This window comes from Crocodylus siamensis, chromosome 9 (genome assembly GCF_052110815.1).
Source record: "Crocodylus siamensis isolate JL-2025a chromosome 9, ASM5211081v1, whole genome shotgun sequence".
Lineage (NCBI taxonomy): Eukaryota > Metazoa > Chordata > Crocodylia > Crocodylidae > Crocodylus > Crocodylus siamensis.
Window position 1 is genome coordinate 7,864,750 of NC_143403.1, and position 17,998 is coordinate 7,882,747.

At 43.4% G+C, this 17,998-nt stretch overlaps 1 protein-coding gene across 3 annotated transcripts in view; it reads left to right on the forward strand.

Moving 5' to 3' along the window:
- The window catches only part of CMC2 (C-X9-C motif containing 2), a 33,791-nt gene that overhangs the window by 2,764 nt on the left and 13,029 nt on the right, over positions 1-17,998 (forward strand). For all 3 annotated transcript variants that reach the window (XM_090062479.1, XM_090062481.1, XM_090062480.1), the window contains exon 2: positions 14,476-14,615. In XM_090062479.1, the coding sequence (XP_089918605.1) occupies positions 14,535-14,615 (81 nt within the window). In that variant the 5' untranslated portion in view covers positions 14,476-14,534. The remainder of the gene's footprint in view (positions 1-14,475; positions 14,616-17,998) is intronic.

Below are 17,998 nucleotides of genomic sequence, written 5' to 3' on the forward strand. Positions count from 1 at the left end.
CTATTTCTAGCATAAAAGTCTTTCTGCAAAGATTCTTTCTTGTCTCTGCTGCTATTCAACAAATAGCATTCACCCCTTTAGCATTTTAGCATCGTATATCTTCCATACATACTCAGGCAGACGGAATATTCCTCTTCCTCTGTAATACTTATTTGAAAAAAAAAAAGTACTCATGAATGGTGCCAAATTAATAGTCCTGACTTTGTGAAATTGTTCAGAGAACACACATTGCAATGTCAGCTGTGCCTCCTCCTTGCTGCATAGTCAGCATGCCTCAGTTAACTGTGCAAGTTCCTCTACCAGTGAGATGCATGCCTTTATCACAACAACTGGACTGAGGTAACTAATTCACTTTACACAGGGTGCTTATACACAAGCAGCAAGGCTGCTCCAACACGCTGGAATTTCAGTGTGTTAACTGCTGGAGCTTGGCAATTGCTGCATCCCCACAGTCTCCTGCACCTTGTGTATCAGCATCCCTGCGCTTAAAAACAGCGGCAAGGGTGCTTAAACTAAAGTTTGTTTGACAAGCTTTAGTTCAAGTGCCCCTGCTTCCATTTTTAAGCACAGGGATATTGATACATGAGGCATGGCAGCACCTTAATTAGATTGGCTCTCGGAGCTGCCCTAATTAAAGTGCCGTTTCGGAGCATGTGTAAAAGTGCCCACAGACCTCTGAAGAGGTGCCCTGCACTAATGACTTCTGGTTGCTAGTGGATTTGATGTGGCAACTTCAGGTGAGAGACTGTTTCCTCTTATTAGTTCCCTACTGTGAGATCTTTATTCTACTCTTTAGGTGACCCACCTGTGAATGAGTGTTGGGAATGTTAGAAGATGCATGTTGGAGAAGTAGTTACCACAAATAAAAAATGTATTGGAGGCATGCTCCCAGTAATACATATAGCAGCATGGCAGTCTCATAGAAACAAAGTAGCTGTTATTTGTGGCTTTGATAGGTGAAATCCTTTCCATGATACAATTATAATTAGGTCTTTTTTTAATCTTTGTTACTTATTCTTTGCTATCATGTCTTGATTATACTTTCAAGTCAAGTCCTATAATGGAAAAAAATCTTGTTTTAAAAAGGATTAATTACCTCTTGTGTTGAAAGGGAGAAGTCACTGGCAAAAATGTTCTAGCCTTGTGGAAGTGTGTGTAGACTGTCTCTCTAGGATAGTATAAAAAAGCTTAAACTGTGGCCTTACAAAGGGCCACAGCTGTGAGGGCCACTGGCAAAGGCAGGGAGTGGAGACAGCTTCCTTTTCTGTGGTAGAAAAAGTCTTTCTGCATTTGGCCTTCAGATACCATGAGGATGTGTCCTATATAAGAGTAGAGTGTTTGGGTTTTTTAGCCCCTTTCCTTATCTCTAAGTACTTAATTACTTTATGGGGTATGCCAACTAGGGGAAGGTATTGTCAATTCTTCTATTTAGTATTCAGCTAAGTTCTCTCTGTTTAGGTTTCCTTATTTTTTATCAGTTTGGATCATGTTTTGTAATCACTACCTCATAACTCTAAACCCTAACGGTTTGCAGCTTGGGGAAAAACGGCCAAAGTAATGAAGCTAAAGTAATTATAATTAATATTAAAGTACAAGCCACTGTAGAATGAATGGTTTCTTGTTATTTAATACGACTTTATTAATAGTTCTTCCCAGGCACTTTGTTTTTCTGAAACAGCTAGAGCTAAAACAGTATCTTTTTTCTTAATTAAGTATAAAGATTCATATTCTTTTGGAAGTTTCCAGGTTGGAAATAAATTATTTCAGTGATATCACATTCTGTTGCTTCTAGCTATATAGCATTTAAAAAGATTGGCTCCTTCTCTGTATCTAGATTGCAGTCTTCTCTGCAGACACTTATCTTTCATCTCGGTGCTAGCAGTTTCTTCTTTGGCCTTGACGGTAGTTGTGCTGCTGCAATGGACTTTGCTGAAAAATGCAAGAATCCTCTTCCTGGTTGCTTATTCTCTCCATGTCTTTCATGAAGTACCTTTACAGGCAAGGTCAGTCCCCAGACTGCTACACTTGGCATCACAGTTTAGGGAGGAGGTAAGCAGCCAACAGTGTGGGGAGTAAGGGTATGTGTGTGGGGGGGACAGGTTAGGGACTATTTGGATGTATACAAGTCCATACAGCCAGATGTGATGCACTCAAGGATGCTGAGGGAGTTGGCCGATGTGATTGCAGAGCTGCTGGCCATTATTTTTGAAAACTTGTGGTGATTGGAAAAGGGCAAATGTAGTGCCCATCTTTAAGAAAGAGAAGAAGGAGGATCTGGGGAACTACGGACTGGTCAGCCTCACTTCAGTCCCTGAAAAAATTATGGAGCAGATCCTCAAGGATTTCATTTGTAAACACTTGGGGGAGGAGAATGATTAGGTCCAGTCAGCGCAGATTCACCAGGGGCAAGTCATGCCTGACCAACCAGATTGCCTTCTATGATGAGATGGCTGGCTCTGTGGATGCGGGAAAAGCAGTCGGCATGATATATCTTGACTTTAGCAAGCCTTTTGATATGGTCTCCACAATAGTCTCTCAAGCAAGCTGAGGAAGTATGGGTTGGATGAATGGACTGTAAGGTACATAGAACACTGGCTAGGGTCATCAGGCACAAAGGGTAGTTATCAGTGGCTCAATGTCTAGTCGGCAGCTGGTATCAAGTGGAGCGTCCCAGGGGTCGGTCCTGGGGCCAGTTTTGTTCAATATTTTCATTGGTGACATGGAATATGGGATGGGAGTGCAAACTATAATTTGCAGATGATACCAAGCTGTGGGGAGTAGTTGTTGCACTGGAGAGTAGGGCTTGAATTTAGAGACCTAGAAAAAAATGGAGGATTGGATCAAAAGAAATCTCAAATATCATGGGGTTCAAAAAGGACAAGTACAAAGTCCTGCATTTAGGATGGAACAGTCCCATACACTGGTGCAGGCTGGGAGCTGACTGGCTGGGCTGCAGCTCTGCAAAAAAGGACCTGGGGGTTACAGTGGACAATAAGATGAATATGAGCTAGCAGTATGCCCAGGTTGCCAAGAAGTCTAACAGCAGACTGGGCTGCATCAGTAGGAGTCAGCAAAGCAAGAGAAGTGATGGTTCCTCTTTATTCAGCACTGGTGAGGCCACATTTGGAGTCCTGTCTCCAGTTTTGCACTCCCCACCCTTACTACAGAAAAGATGTGGAAAAGTTGGAGAGAGTCCAATGGAGGCAACTAAAATTGTGAGGGGGCTGGGGAACATGACTTCTGAGGAGAGGCTGAGGAAATTGGGCTTACTTAATTTAGAGAAGAGAAGGCTGAGAGGGGATTTAATAGCGGCCTTCAACTATCTGAAGCGAGGTTTGAAAGAGGATGGAACTGGACTGTTTTCAGTGATGGCAGATGCCAGAATAAGGAGCAATGGTTTCAAGTTGCAGCAAGGGAAGTTTAGGTTAGATATTGGGAAAAACTTCCTCATGAGGAAGACAGTAAAGCACTAGAACAGGTTAACCCTGGAGGTTGTGGAGTCTTCTTGCTCGGAGGTTCTTAGGACCTGGTTAGACAGAGTCTTGGCTGGGATAATCTAATTGGGCGTGGTCCTTGTTTGAGCAGGGGTTTGGACTAGATGACCTCCTGAGATGCATTCCAAAGGATTCATCATTTCCTCTTGCTTCCACTGCAACAAATGAAATGTTGGAAGTGCCTTTGCTTTTAATACATTTCAACTTTTTGCCCAGTTAATCAACTTCAGGTTTTCACCATTGCTCTGCTGACATTTGTGGCCTTGTGTACTCACTTGCCTGCTGCTCTCAATGCAAGGGAAAAGCAACGTGACAATCTACAGAGCCATCACCTTGTGCTTTTGTAAATCCTTCCTTAAAATCTTTCTGCTGTGATGCTTGCAAATTACTGCTTCCTGGCATTGGATAGGCAAGTGATGAATTGAAACTTCTAGTTTGCTTTCAGATTCTCGTCTCAATATTACCTCCTATCCATGCTTTTATTCTCTTTCCATTTAGTCTACCGGTCTCATCTTTTTCTGACACAGATTTTTAAGATTTTGAAGGCAGGGCATGTCTGCATGTGTCTGACAGCACTCCAAGCAAGGGGCCTTGCACCTTGCTTGAGATTCCTGGGAACTGCTATTATACAGGCAATCTTTTTAAAAATATTAATATTTCATAACCCTTTTTTCCTGTAAATAGTCTGTTTCTAATGACAGTAGAAGCTGGCTCATTTGTATTCAGGTTCTCAGCCTACTTAGTTTTCAGTGAGTTGCCAAATTAAGGGTGAGCCATTCAGCTATTTGTTGCGGGTTTTGCTTCAAAGGGCACCACTTCTTCACTCAGATGGAGCTCATCATCAGTGGTCCCGCCTAGCTGACTCGGGAAGTGGCGCCCTTTGTAATAAAAGTCCTGCACAGTGGCTTGCTGCAGCTCTTTCTACCCCCGGTTACTTCTTGAAGCCTAATCTTTGTAGGGGAGGAGGAACCTGATCCTGTAAAGCAGTGGGGGGCCAGCCTGTTTGGCAGGCTTGTGACATATTAGCCTCACATGCAAGTGCTACTCTGATCGCCTTCCCCTTCCCCTTCCCCTGCTCTGTTTTCTGCTCCCTGCCCTATCTGCTGCTGTGTTCTCTTATCCCTCCCTGATCTGCCTCTTGTCACACACACAGACTGCCTGTGCTACAGGTTGGCCATCCCTGCTGCAGAGTATATGGGGATGCTGTAATCTGCCATATGGGTCTGGAAAGCTGTGTGTGTATTTTCCTTTTTTGTAGCAGTCCTTGTCTTCCTGACAATCAGAAGCTACAGCTTTTGATGCTCAGTCTTGTTTGCCTTTGCTTTTTTCATTATTTCTGTTCAGTAACTGCTCAGCTGAGCCATCATCCTGAATGAGTTCTTTTCATGTGATACTGAATGTGCTGGAAAACACATGGATTCATAGATGTTAGGGTCGGAAGGGACCTCTGTAGATCATTGAGTCTGACCCCCTGCATAGGCAGGAAAGAGTGCTGGGTTCAGATGACCCCACCCAGATGCCTATCCAATCTCCGCTTGAAGACCCCCAGGGTAGGGGAGAACACCACCTCCCTTGGGAGCCCATTCCAGATTTTGGCCACCCTAACTGTGAAGAAGTTAATGTCCAGTCTAAATCTGCTCTCTGCTAGCTTATGGCCATTATTTCTTGTGGCCCCCAGGGGCGCCTTGTTGAGTAGGGCCTTACCAATTCCCTTCTGCGCCCCCGTGATGAATTTATAGGCAGCCACAAGGTTGCACCTCAACCACCCACATGTATGGATGCGTATGGTGTAGAATTGCGTAGGCATGTTTAGGATATGCTTTTACTTTGTAGAGCTAAGCTTGTGTATTAGGGATGTGCTTCTTAATTGGTGCTATGGATGGGCTCTGAGGGCACACATGGGGAGGGTGTGAGGAATTAGACTGACTACATCTTTCCTTCCTCTTCTCCCAAAGTTGCCATTGTGTCAGGCTGCCACATGCTAAAGTGCCATACTACTCTACATGGGAAGGAAGCATCTTTGTGCAGCACTCTGGGGGAGCTAATTGTCTGCTAGAGGCAATGGTAAGGAGTTAGCCCAAGGTGCCATGCTATCCTGATTTCAGTTGGACAGGTGGAGCTGTCCACAGTGCACTACAGCAAGCAGGCCACACTAGATAACAACACAGCCTCCACCACCAGAAGTTCACTTTGCAGGTATTAAGCTGGCTTCAGGATCAGTAAGGCTGAGAACTGCAGTTCTGGGGCAAAAGTAGTTTTTAGAAAAAGGCTTGCAACCTAATTTAGTTGGGTGTTTCCCTTGCTTCCTGGGCGATCCTGTTTCTTAATTGAGACTTGTGTTTTCCCTTCTCCTCCCTCCATCCCTTCAAGTCCTCTTGTCATTAAGTCCAAATGTTTTTTCTCTAAACCCCTTGGACAATGTGCAGCGCTAAAATTTAATATCCTAAATGCTCAAATCTGATTCCATCCTTTCACTTGGTTCCTCTTGGTAGGTCCATATTAGTAGTATTTGCTTGAAACCCGTTTTCCAATTTGGTAAGTGAAGGCAAAAAAAGACACTGTAGGCCAGGGGTCAGCAACCCCCCGCACATGTGCCAAGCACAGCACACAGGGCCATTTTGCTTGGCACACCACCACCAGCCTGGGCTCTAAGCAGCTGCTGCCTGCCACGGAGTCTGTGCTGCTCCCAGCAGGCAGCTGGGAGGCTGCAAGCAGACCAGGCTCCATAGGCTGTCTGCAACCTGGAGACTGCAAACAGCTGCTCCAGGCATGTCGGCACTCTGGCACCTTCCAAGTTAGACATTGTGGTTTTTTCAGCACTCCAGCCAAAAAACGTTGCCTACCCTTGCTGTAGGCCTTAGTAAAATTACAGTTCAGATTCTGGAGATGCCCTTCATCTTGGATGCTGGACAGTAGTCAACATGGGTTAAAGGTGATAGTTTCTCTGCATACCTGCTCTGGCTTTGAAGTTCCTAATAGGCAAGATGTCTCTTCTACTTGTTTCACTTTAATTAACAGAGCACACAGGAAACGATGTTCCTGCCTGCATGGTGCTCAGTTTTGATTTGGTCTGTTCAGAGTTGTATAGGACTGGAAACTGGTTCAAGAAGTCAGAAATAAAATGTTCTCCTTCTCTCTGCTTTGTGTTACAGTGAAACGCCTAGTGTATATTTTTAGCTTCGGTTGATATTTTCAACCAAATTTGTCACATGCCTGTAACGTGCATTGTGCTTTGCCAAATGTGTAGAGGAAAAATATGCAAAATTAACATCTTTTAGATAAGATTGTTTAAAAAGAGATCTCAGGAGCTGCCTGTGTGTTCTGCCTCCTCAGCAGTTAGCACAGTCCCTTGAAATATACCAGCGCCTTTAAATAAATATGGGGAGTTAATCTTTAATACTTCTCTCCAAATAATCACTTCATATATTAATGGTGTTTGCCTAGCATTTTACAGCCCATTTTTCTCCCAGAGCAATTGCTCTACTTTCCTAATATTATTCTTGTACTCTAGTACTAATATTTCTTTCAAAGCAATTGCTTGTTTCCCTTGGTATTCTTTATCCAGTATTTGTTAATAGTTCTCTTAAAGCAGTTTATATTCCAGAAATTGCTTTCCAAATATTTACAGCTAACTTTTTTGAAGATTATTTCAATTTTGATATCCTTATAAGCTACCATCTATGTTAGAAGTTTTTCTACATGGATTTGTTAAATACTAGTAAGATGCTTACTATGTGAGAACTTAAACATTCCTGACAACACAGACCCTTTTCCCAGTTTTCGTTCTTGACATTTCACCTGTCATAGTACTCACTTTTTCTTTCTTTTTTAAATAGTATGTGTTGTCTTTATCTACTTTTGGGTCACAAAGTTAATACTGCGTACTTAATACAACTTTTAGTCATGGATGTCATAGTATTTTACAGACCTTCAGCCCTTCACCATCTGGGGTAAGTGACTTATAATATCCATCTAGTAAAGAAGCCAACTGAGACGCACAGCCCATAGTGTGTTTTAAGATTGACTAAGCTTTGAAGACTATAATAATAAATTGTAGTATTTTTCTTTAATTCAGTAGGATTTTATTTTCTGTAGTTGAGGATTATATAATAAGTTATTGCAAGAGCACTGTTGCCATGAAATTAATTGTTTTTAAAGTATTTTATAATTTGGGGGGGAGGGGGCTATATAAATCACAGGTACAGTCCTGTAACGGATGTCAGTTGGAAAGCTCACTTGAGTAAGAGTGATCCATGAAAAGATTCCTAATTGGTGAAACGTATGGTTGATCATATGTGTTTAAACCATCAGTATCTTTTCATATAAAGTGAAAACAGAAAACGGAAATAAGTTTCTTTATATGACTCACACCAGTGAACCATTTTAAATGAGGCAGGGCTGTGGCTTTTCTATTGTCAAACTTCTCCCATATCTTTTGCTTTACTGGAGCATGTCAGTGCTTTATACTTTTGAGAGAACCAATTAAAATGACATTTTTTAGCAGTGGAGGATTTGAGACTGGAATGCCTGTAAAAGTAGCTGGTGATATGGCTAGCAGTCTATCATTGATTTAATAATCAGCTGGCGAAGGTCATTGACTGGCTAGCCTCTCAAAAGACTGTCTGTGCTTATGCTATAAGGAAAATCTACAGAGAAATTAAACATAGATTTGCTGAACTGCTCAAGCAAAAGTTCTTACTGAATCATTCAACTTGTTGCTCAAACTAGGGCTGCCCTTTGCTCATTATTTTGCCAAGTGGAACATTTATCAGCTTGCATCGTTTGTAGGTTTTGCTTTGCTCTGATTTATAATGCAGTATTAGACTTCCACATAGTGACTTGGGGGACAAACCTGAAAGAAAATGCCACAACAATTATGTTTATGTAGGTGTGAGTTTAGAACATGCCAGTGAGAGTGCATTTTTACTGGCAACTAGGAGACAGCTGAGCTGAAAGTGAGCATTGATTTAAGAGGCTTTCATGTCTGCTTGGATTTCTCTATTTAAATCACTTTTCTTCTGTGAGTATCAGACTCTTGTAAGACAGTGCATTGCTTGATTGAGGAGGTGCATACATTTAATTATTTGCTCAAAATTTCCCGTCCCCATTTTATCTGTACCATTGATAATGAGTGGTGCATTAGCGTAGCCAGAGCTTTAGTTTGAATGTTGGCATCTTAAGCATTACTGTCTGACCTAACCAGTGTTTTGTCTGTACAGGAGGGATCTTGTTGACAAAAAGGGCGGGGGTGTAGCTCTCTATGTGAAGGAAAGCTACATGTCCCTGCAAGCTGATGTTGGTGACCAGCATGGACAGCTAGAGACCCTCTGGGTAAAAATTCGTGGGGAATACGGCACGGGACACAACGGCGGGAGTCTACTACAGACCTCCCACTCAAAGTCCTGAGCTTGACCAGGAGTTCGCCCGGGAACTGACTGAGGCCGCTTGCTCCAGGACCTTGGTTGTCATGGGGGACTTCAATTACCCGGACATCTCGTGGGAAGATCACTCAGCAAAATCCGAGCAGTCGCAAAGCTTTCTCTTGTGCGTGGATGACCTCTACCTGACTCAAGAAGTCTATGGGCCAACGAGAGGCAAAGCGCTGCTCGACCTGGTACTGGCTACGGGGGACGACCTAATCGGCGACCTAGTGATCAATGGGAAGCTGGGTGACAGCGACCACGAGCTGATCACCTTCACCATCCGCCGTAAAGCTGGCAAGTCAGTCAGCAACACAGAAGTCCTTGATTCAGAAAAGCCGACTTTGACAAGCTCAAGAGGCTTGTCGGTCAGGCCCTTAGGGACCGTGACCCCAGGGAGATGGGAGTTCAAGAAGAGTGGTTGCTTCTCAAGGAAGTGATCCTCAATGCACAAGCTAAATCTATTCCAGCACGGAGGAAAGGCAGCAAGAAGGCACAGCAGCCCCCCTGGCTCTCCAGGGACCTAGCGGACCTCCTGCGGCTAAAAAGGAAAGCCTACAAAGGATGGAGGATGGGATTCACCTCCAAGGAGGATTACTCTGCACTGGTCGGGTCCTGCAGGGAGCAAACCAGGAAAGCCAAGGCTGCAACTGAACTCCAACTAGCTTCAGGCATCAAGGACAACAAAAAGTCCTTTTTCAGATATGTGGGGAGCCGGAGGAAAAGCAAGGGCAACGTTGGACCCCTGCAAAACCAGATGGGGCAGCTGGCAACTGACGCCAAGGAAAAAGCCGACCTATTAAATAGGTACTTTGCGTCAGTCTTTCATCAGTCCCATGGGATGCCCATGCCTGCTATGGGACAGGGAGATCCGAGTGATGAGGATCCCCTACCCTCCATAAACGCTGACCTCGTGAAGGAACACCTTGAGAAGCTGGATACCTTCAAGTCAGCCGGCCCTGACAATCTGCACCCCAGGGTACTCAAGGAGCTGGCGAGCGTCATAGCCCAGCCCCTGGCACAGATCTTTGAAAACTCCTGGCACTCTGGTGTAGTGCCCGAAGACTGGAAGAAGGCCAATGTGGTGCCGATCTTCAAGAAAGGGAGGAGAGTGGATCCGGCTCACTACAGGCCCATTAGCCTGACTTCTATCCTGGTGAAGCTCCTAGAAAAGTTTATTAAGGAGGCTATCCTTGATGGACTGGCCCAGGCTAACATCCTAAGGGATAGCCAGCACGGGTTTGTTGCGGGTAGGTCTTGCTTGACGAATCTCATTTCCTTCCATGACCAGGTGACCTATCACCTGGACGAGGGAGAAGAGATTGATGTCATATATCTTGACTTCAAAAAAGCTTTTGATCTGGTATCCCATGATCACCTCTTGGCCAAACTGGCCAGTTGTGGCCTTGGCTCCGCCACGATCCACTGGCTGGGAAACTGGCTCTGTGGTCGGACCCAGAGGGTTGTAATTGATGGCAGTCACTCATCGTGGTGCCCTGTGACCAGTGGAGTCCCTCAAGGCTCTGTCCTGGGACCCATACTGTTCAACATCTTCATTAATGATGTGGACGTTGGAGTCAGGAGTGGACTGGCCAAGTTCGCAGATAACACCCAACTTTGGGGCAAAGCATCCACGCCAGAAGATAGGCGGGTGATCCAGGCTGACCTGGACAAGCTCAGCAAATGGGCAGACGAGAACCTGATGGTGTTTAACACCAAAAAATGCAAGGTTCTCCACCTTGGGAGGAAAAACCTGCAGCATCCTTATAGGCTCGGCAGTGCTACGTTGGATAGCACTACAGAAGAAAGAGACTTGGGGGTCATCATTGACCACAAGATGAACATGAGCCTGCAATGCGATGCTGCGGCTATTAAAGCGACCAAAACGCTGGCTTGCATCCATAGATGCTTCTCGAGCAAATCCCGGGACGTCATTCTCCCCTTGTACTCGGCCTTGGTGAGGCCGCAGCTGGAGTACTGGGTCCAGTTTTGGGCTCCACAATTCAAAAGGGATGTGGAGAAGCTTGAGAGAGTCCAGAGGAGAGCCACGCGCATGATCAGAGGTCAGGAAAACAGATCTTACGATGACAGGCTGAGAGCCATGGGACTCTTTAGCCTGGAAAAGCGTAGGCTCAGGGGTGATCTGATGGCCACCTAATAAGTTTATCGGGGTGACCACTGGGATCTGGGGGAATGTCTGTTCACCAGAGCGCCCCAAGGGATGATGAGGTCAAACAGTTACAAACTCCTGCAAGACCGTTTCAGGCTGGACATAAGGAAGAATTTCTTTACTGTCCGAGCCCCCAAGGTCTGGAACAGTCTGCCAGCAGAGGTGGTTCAAGCACCTACATTGAACACCTTCAAGAGTAAATTGGATGCTTATCTTGCTGGGATCCTATGACCCCAGCTGACTTCCTGCCCTTTGGGCAGGGGGCTGGACTCGATGATCTCCCGAGGTCCCTTCCAGCCCTAATGTCTATGAAATAGTGATCAAAATGTCAGCCTTGATGGACAGTTCTTTTTAAGGTAGTGGTGGCTGTGTAAAACATAGTCTTCATTAGTAATCTGCTGTAGGTAGTCTTTGGAACTAAAAGGGTAGTATGAATGGTGGGACTTGGAATCATAGAAGATGAGGGTTGGAAGGACCACAGGAGGTCACATCTAGTCCAGCTCCGTGCTCAAACCAGGACCATCCCCAACTAGATCATCCCAGCCAAGGCTTTGTGTAACCAGGTATTAAAAACCTCCAAGGATGGAGCTTCTACCACCTCTCTGGGTGACCTGTTCCAGTGTTTTACTGATCTCCTAGTGAGATGGTTCTTCCTAATATCTAACCTAAACTTTCCTTGCTGCAGCTTGAGACATTGCTCCTTGTTCTGTCATCTGCCACCACTGAGAACAGTCTAGCTCCATCCTCTTTCAAACCACTCTTTAGGTAGTTGAAGGCTGCTGTTAAATCCCCTCTCAGTCTTCTCTTCTCTAGATTAAATAAGCCCAGTTTCCTCAGTCTCTCCACAGAAGTCATGTGTCCCAGCCCCTGAAACCATTTTTGTTGCCCTCGGCTGGACTTTCTCCAACTTGGCCACATCCTTTGGTGGTAGGTCCCTTGGTGGCTGCAGCACTGACAACAGCTCCACCTAGAAGCTGCATGCTGGCTGGGCTGGGCACTTCTGCCCAAGAGGGTGGGAGCGAGGCACGCAGGCTGGGCAGGGTATAATTAGTTGGTGAGCAGCTGTGGGACAGATGAAAGTGCGTGCCTGGTGGGCCGGATCCAGCCTGCAGGCTGTATTTTGCCTGCCCCTGGCTTATATAATGATTGTAAGAGGTGCTGGACTGATCTCATCATAGCTAATTTGTTTCTCACATTTTGTTTCTACTTCTTGAATTTTTTACAACTCTGCTTAGTCCTGTCCCATTTATTACCTCACATTTCTCCACCCCCCACCATCCTCTTTCTTACAGTGTTTTTTATTTCTTTGAACAATTCTTTTCCTCCAGGAGGGTTCCAGCATCTTTAATCTCTGAGACAGTATTGATAGTTAGTCAACTGTTTACTAGTCAATGCTTCTAGCCCTTTATTTAACATACACTTTTCCTATCACGTTTATTTAACTCTGAAAGGTTCTGGTGTCCCAGGGTGTAATTTCTTTGCAGAAGTAAGACAAGGTAAAAAAAATCCATAATCCTTTGGCAACAACACGAACTTGGTGCGCTGAGCACTTCTAAATGAAATAGATGGTGTAGTGTTGGCACTGCTTACACATGAGCCAGTATCATAGGTGTCACCCACTTTGGAGTTAAATGGAAGGAGATCCTAGGGTTTTTGCATATGTTGAAAATAGTAATTTTATTCTGTTGCAGATACCTGAAACAATGGGAAAACCATAAATGACTGTACAAAAAACCGTCTTTTTCTTAGATAATGGTCCCTCTCCCCCTGTAGCGTAGCTCTGGTGTGCTAAAGGAAAACTGCCAACATTTGATATATTTGGCCTAGAGCTAAGTAAATATTTACTAAATACAAATAATTGCATTTCCCAAAGGAGCTTTTATGAAATACCTGCCACTTTATCATTATCATTCAGGGAATGGAGTGGGTGTCTCTTGATGAGAACTTCCATTTTAATCATACTGCATTGTAGTTCTTAGTGGGAGGTTTAGCTTAATGAGTCAGATTAAGATGGAGAAAATCTGCAAGTAGACAGTTCCAAAGTGTTCTTAAGGTACACTCCTAAACTTCTACAAGCTGTTTTCTTTAATGCATTAGTTGGAGTAAAATTAACCTTTTACAGGCCTCTGTTCTTTTTTTAATTGTTTCCTCACCAGAGCCAATTATTTTTCCTATTCTTATCTGCTTCATGAGTTGGTGATGGGGTATCTTTACATATTTAAAAAAAATGTCTAGTGTATTAATTGTAATTATAGTCTCTGTATTTTAATTAGATTTGGTTATTACTTTGCAAGTTTCCTTTAAGCCTTCCCCCCCCCCCTTTTTTTTATAAAGGATTTAAGGAACTAAGACAGAGACACTGATATAATTTACATTCAGCTAGGTAAAGGGTATTATGGAGAATCTAGCAAACTTGCATAAGTCGGGGATATCATCATTAATAATGAAACTATTATTAATGGGCTCCAATATTCCTAGCTATAGTGAATTGGATTAGAGATACTACATGCACCCAAAAGAGCCAGTAAAGCAGTGATTATTGAGAGTGGCTACACAGCCTTCACTTTTTTCTGCTCTTCTGGGTTTGTCAGGCCCTTGGGGTAAACTGAAAAAGCATTACATGAAGATTTTCTTTGTGGTTCCTGTTAGAGCCAGGACTGTTTCATAACTCAAATTCTGAGTGGGGCTTAGGGAAAATGCTATTTTCATAGCATTCCTGATGGATTAGATGTGTTTTATACACATATATAGAGAGCAGCCAGTGGTCTGGAGTAGTGGGAGACACCAGAGTACTAGTGACACTGTTGTACCCATATGGCAAACAGAGGTAGAGTGAAAAAGTACTTTTCTTGGGTTAAAAAAAACAAAGTCCTAATTTTAATTCTTTCCATTTATTATCAAGCTAGACAGTGGAAGAAGAAAAGAACTCCAGCATCAAGGAGAAAGATACTTAAAAGCTTAAAGAAAAATGTCATAACATTTCAAAATTTTTCAAGATAAGGTTGGAAAAGAAGGGGAAGGGTGTGTGTGTGTGTGTGTGTGTGTGTGTGTGTGTGTGTGTGTGTGTGTGTGTGAGACTTTGGTGGATCATAGCCATATATATAATAATTTTTCAATTTTTATATATATAAAAATAAAAAATATGGCTATGACCCATCAAAGTGCTTAAGCATGTAAGCAATCTGTAGTTATAGGACAGAAAAAGCCATATGTTGGGTTTTCATTTTTAATTACTCATTTTTTATGTGGTTGTTTAACATAAATTAAAATAGATTGGGCTATACTCCAGGTTTGGTGACAATTACTTCTATTCAGACAGTAAAGAACAAGTATCTCCTAGGTGGCACTGTGGTAGACTCTAAAATGCAATTTCCAATTTTAATATTGGCAGGTGGAAAGTTTCTCACATTTTTATGTGCTTGAGCTACACAAATTACCCTCAACTTCAAGATGCATCCAGACTTGTCTCCTCATAAGCACACGGAAGAATGTAACCTCATTATCAGTCTGCTCAGAAAGTGTCACAAAGAGGTAAGAGTTCTGAAAAATGAAATGAGTGGGTGGGTTGGGGAAATGAGCGTCAGATGAATTAGCAGGAATATTATGTGATCATAGAGTGAGAGATCTCCCTCAGGCGAATCAGCCCTGGAATACAGATGGTGCTCGAGAGTGAATGGAGTTAGCAGATTCTGCTGCATGCAAAACTGCTGGTGATTCCATTAGTAAATTAAGCATGCTGTAAAACTTCCTGTATTAAGTCATGACAAAATTTGGAGCTAAATCTAAAATTAAAATGTCTTCTGTATTTTTCAGTGTGGTCTTCCCCTTTTATCAAGCCCCCTCCCTTTTGCTGGTTTTTTCTTCTTCATATATCACCACATTTCCATATCCCCACTGTCCAAAGGGAAGATGCTTCAACCTGTTCATAAGTAGGTACTCCAGGTGTATAGAAAAGGATCAGAACATGCAGTGTCAGACAGTGCACATGTGCTTTTTGTGCAGAGTTGAACAGTTTAAACCGTTGTTGGGTTCTCAATGAGTTCTGTTATTTGAAGTCTGTATTTTAATAGGTGCTAATCAGCACCACCAAAAGATGTAAAAATATCAAAGTACCTTCAAGTGCCTTGGGGGTTCTTCATTGCTTCAAGTAGGTGGTAATTTGATATTGCCCACTTGAAAAAGCTCTTTATTTTTATTGGCTCTGCAGTAAATCTTAATTCTCAAAAGGTTGTCCTCTGCATTAAAACCCTAAATAATCCTTCTACTGTATGTTATATCATTGCTACCTTTTTTTCTGATTAGATAATTTATTCTACATTAGTGTTCTTTGTAGAATCATTTTTATATCGGTGCATAAAAAGTCCATTTAATTTTAATTGTTTTCTCTGGAACAAAGAATAAATTATTTAAGTATTGAGGGTTAATGAACAGAATAGTGGTTTGCCCTATTGCGTGTTGTCTCAAATACCTCTCTTTTAGATTGTTCAGACATGATGGTATTTAAATTTTTGCATGAAATGTATTGCTTTGGAATTTACAGAAACTAATAAATGCATTCATCTCCTTGCCTTTAATATTCCCAGTCGGCTATTGAAATGGCTTTAGGGAAAAAATTAAAAAACCTGAAGGGAAATTGTAAAACTGTATAAAATAAGAAAAAATAATGTCAAATATGGGAAGTAAACATTTACTAAACAAACAACATTTGTAGTCTGTAGTCAGCAGGGCAGGCCTTATGAGGAGAGGCTACGGGACCTGAACCTGTTCAGCCTCCACAAGAGAAGGTTAAGGGGGGATCTTGTGGCCTGCTACAAACTGGTCAGGGGGGATCAGCAGGTATTGAGGGAGTCCCTGTTCCCCCGTGCGCTGCCAGGAGTGACCAGGAATAACGGTCACAAGCTGGCGGAGGGTAAGTTTAGATTAGATATTAGGAGGCGCTACTTCACAGTCAGGGCGGCTAGGGCCTGGAACCAGCTTCCAGGGGAAGTGGTGCAGGCTCCTAGCCTGGGGATTTTTAAAAGGCAGTTAGATGAGCACCTTGCCGGGGTCATCTGACCCCGGTGCTCTTTCCTGCCAAGGCAGGGGGTTGGACTAGATGATCTACCTAGGTCCCTTCCGACTCTAGCTACTATGAAACTATGTTAAGCATAGAGTTGCCACTTTAAGCCAGAAGATCATCCGTAGTGTTGCTGTGTCTACATCCACACTTCATGAGCCCATTGTATTGCTTATGCCCTGCAAAACCTGTTTGCACATCATTACTTGAATTAAAATGGTGTGAAGAGGCATAAAAGATTTCAAGTATTCATGTATTTCCACTGCACTTACATGGTTGAGGACCACTTCTATAAAGTGGTATCGTGAAGCTATAGCCATGAGTGAAATATTCAAACAATTTGACAATCACATTGGATCTTTTTGTCCTTTAGGCTATCACTTCTGATGCCTAGTGCAGTCTCAATAGAAGTCAGTGGAACTCTTTTTAGAAGTATTGTTTGGGTGCCATAAAATCATTATGACAGTGGTGACAGTTAAAATTAAGGAGCTAAAATCCTTGCTAAGTTTCAGAGATAATTCTATTATAAATCTGTTATAATTTACAGATTTTTTTTTTTTTGAGAGAGGTAACAAGCTTCTCTTTTTTCTGTTTCCAACATAGTAAAAGGCACAAGTCCTCAGGAAAAGCCCCAGTATTTAAGGATTTTAATGCATATTTTTACTTAAATGAATAATCGTAATAATAACGAAATAGTGTGATTCCATCCAGAAAATGAATTAGATGTAGGAATGATGAAGAGCTGTAGAGGTTGGACGCAGTTATCCATGGCTTTTCTTCATCCCCAGTATCTGGTTAAGTGAAGGATCAAGAACTTTTTCAGGTAGGCCTCTGGTCTTATTTTTGGTAAGCAGTGCCTATTGTCTAATATAAGCCCTAGTAGCATTGTGGGTCATTCTGTTCGACTTTCTCTCTAGTTTTGTATGATAGTTCTTATTATTTATTTGCCTGTACACATCACACACAGATGATGGAAAACTGATATGAGAATTTTCCAAAAAACATGAATGGGATTTGCCAAAGTGGGGGCAAACATGGCTGTATAGATTGAGTGCACTGGTTGCCTAATAGGGTATCGTACACCATGAGTGAGACAGCAGAATTCTGCCTTTTGAGAGTGCTACGGTTTTATGTTTACCAACTGTTTAAGTCAAAAGTATATTACATTGTGAGGCGTGTATGGATTTGAATTGTGAAAATTAGAACTTTAATTTTTTTGGCCAGTTTATAAAATTTACCCTCTCGCCACTTAATCTTGTACGAATGCACAAGTGTCCATTGTGCCAAGCTATGAATTAGGATTTGATTAATGTACTTTTTGCTGTCAAGGCTACTGTTATACCAGAGGCAGGCAAAATACAGCCCATGGGCCGGATCTGGCCTGCCAGGCACTTTCATCTGGCTTGTGGGCGCCTGCCAGCTAATTGTACCTGACCCATCCCGCGCACCTTGCTCCCACCCTCATGGGTGGAAGGGCCTAACCCCAGCCAGCACGCAATTTCCAGGCAAGGCTGCTGCAGCTGCTGGGACACCTGCTTAGCTTCCCTGGGATCCCACTTGCTCCGGGCACCAGGTAGGGAAGCGGTGGGGGTGGGTGCAGCGGCAGGGGTTGAGCTACAGCTGGGCAGAAGTATAGAGGGCTTGGGCTGGTGGCAGTGCGAAGCCCATGCTGAGGGGCACGGTGGGAGTATGGAGCTCAGGTAGGCATGGTGTGGGTGTGAGGGAGTTTGGGGGGGGAGTGGGGATCCCCCATGCACTACCTGTCCCCCTCACCCCCATGGCACACAGCCCCCATCACCAGCATCAGCAGGGGGCTGATGCTCGGGGCCGGCACAGGTTCAGTTCCAGTCAGTGCTGC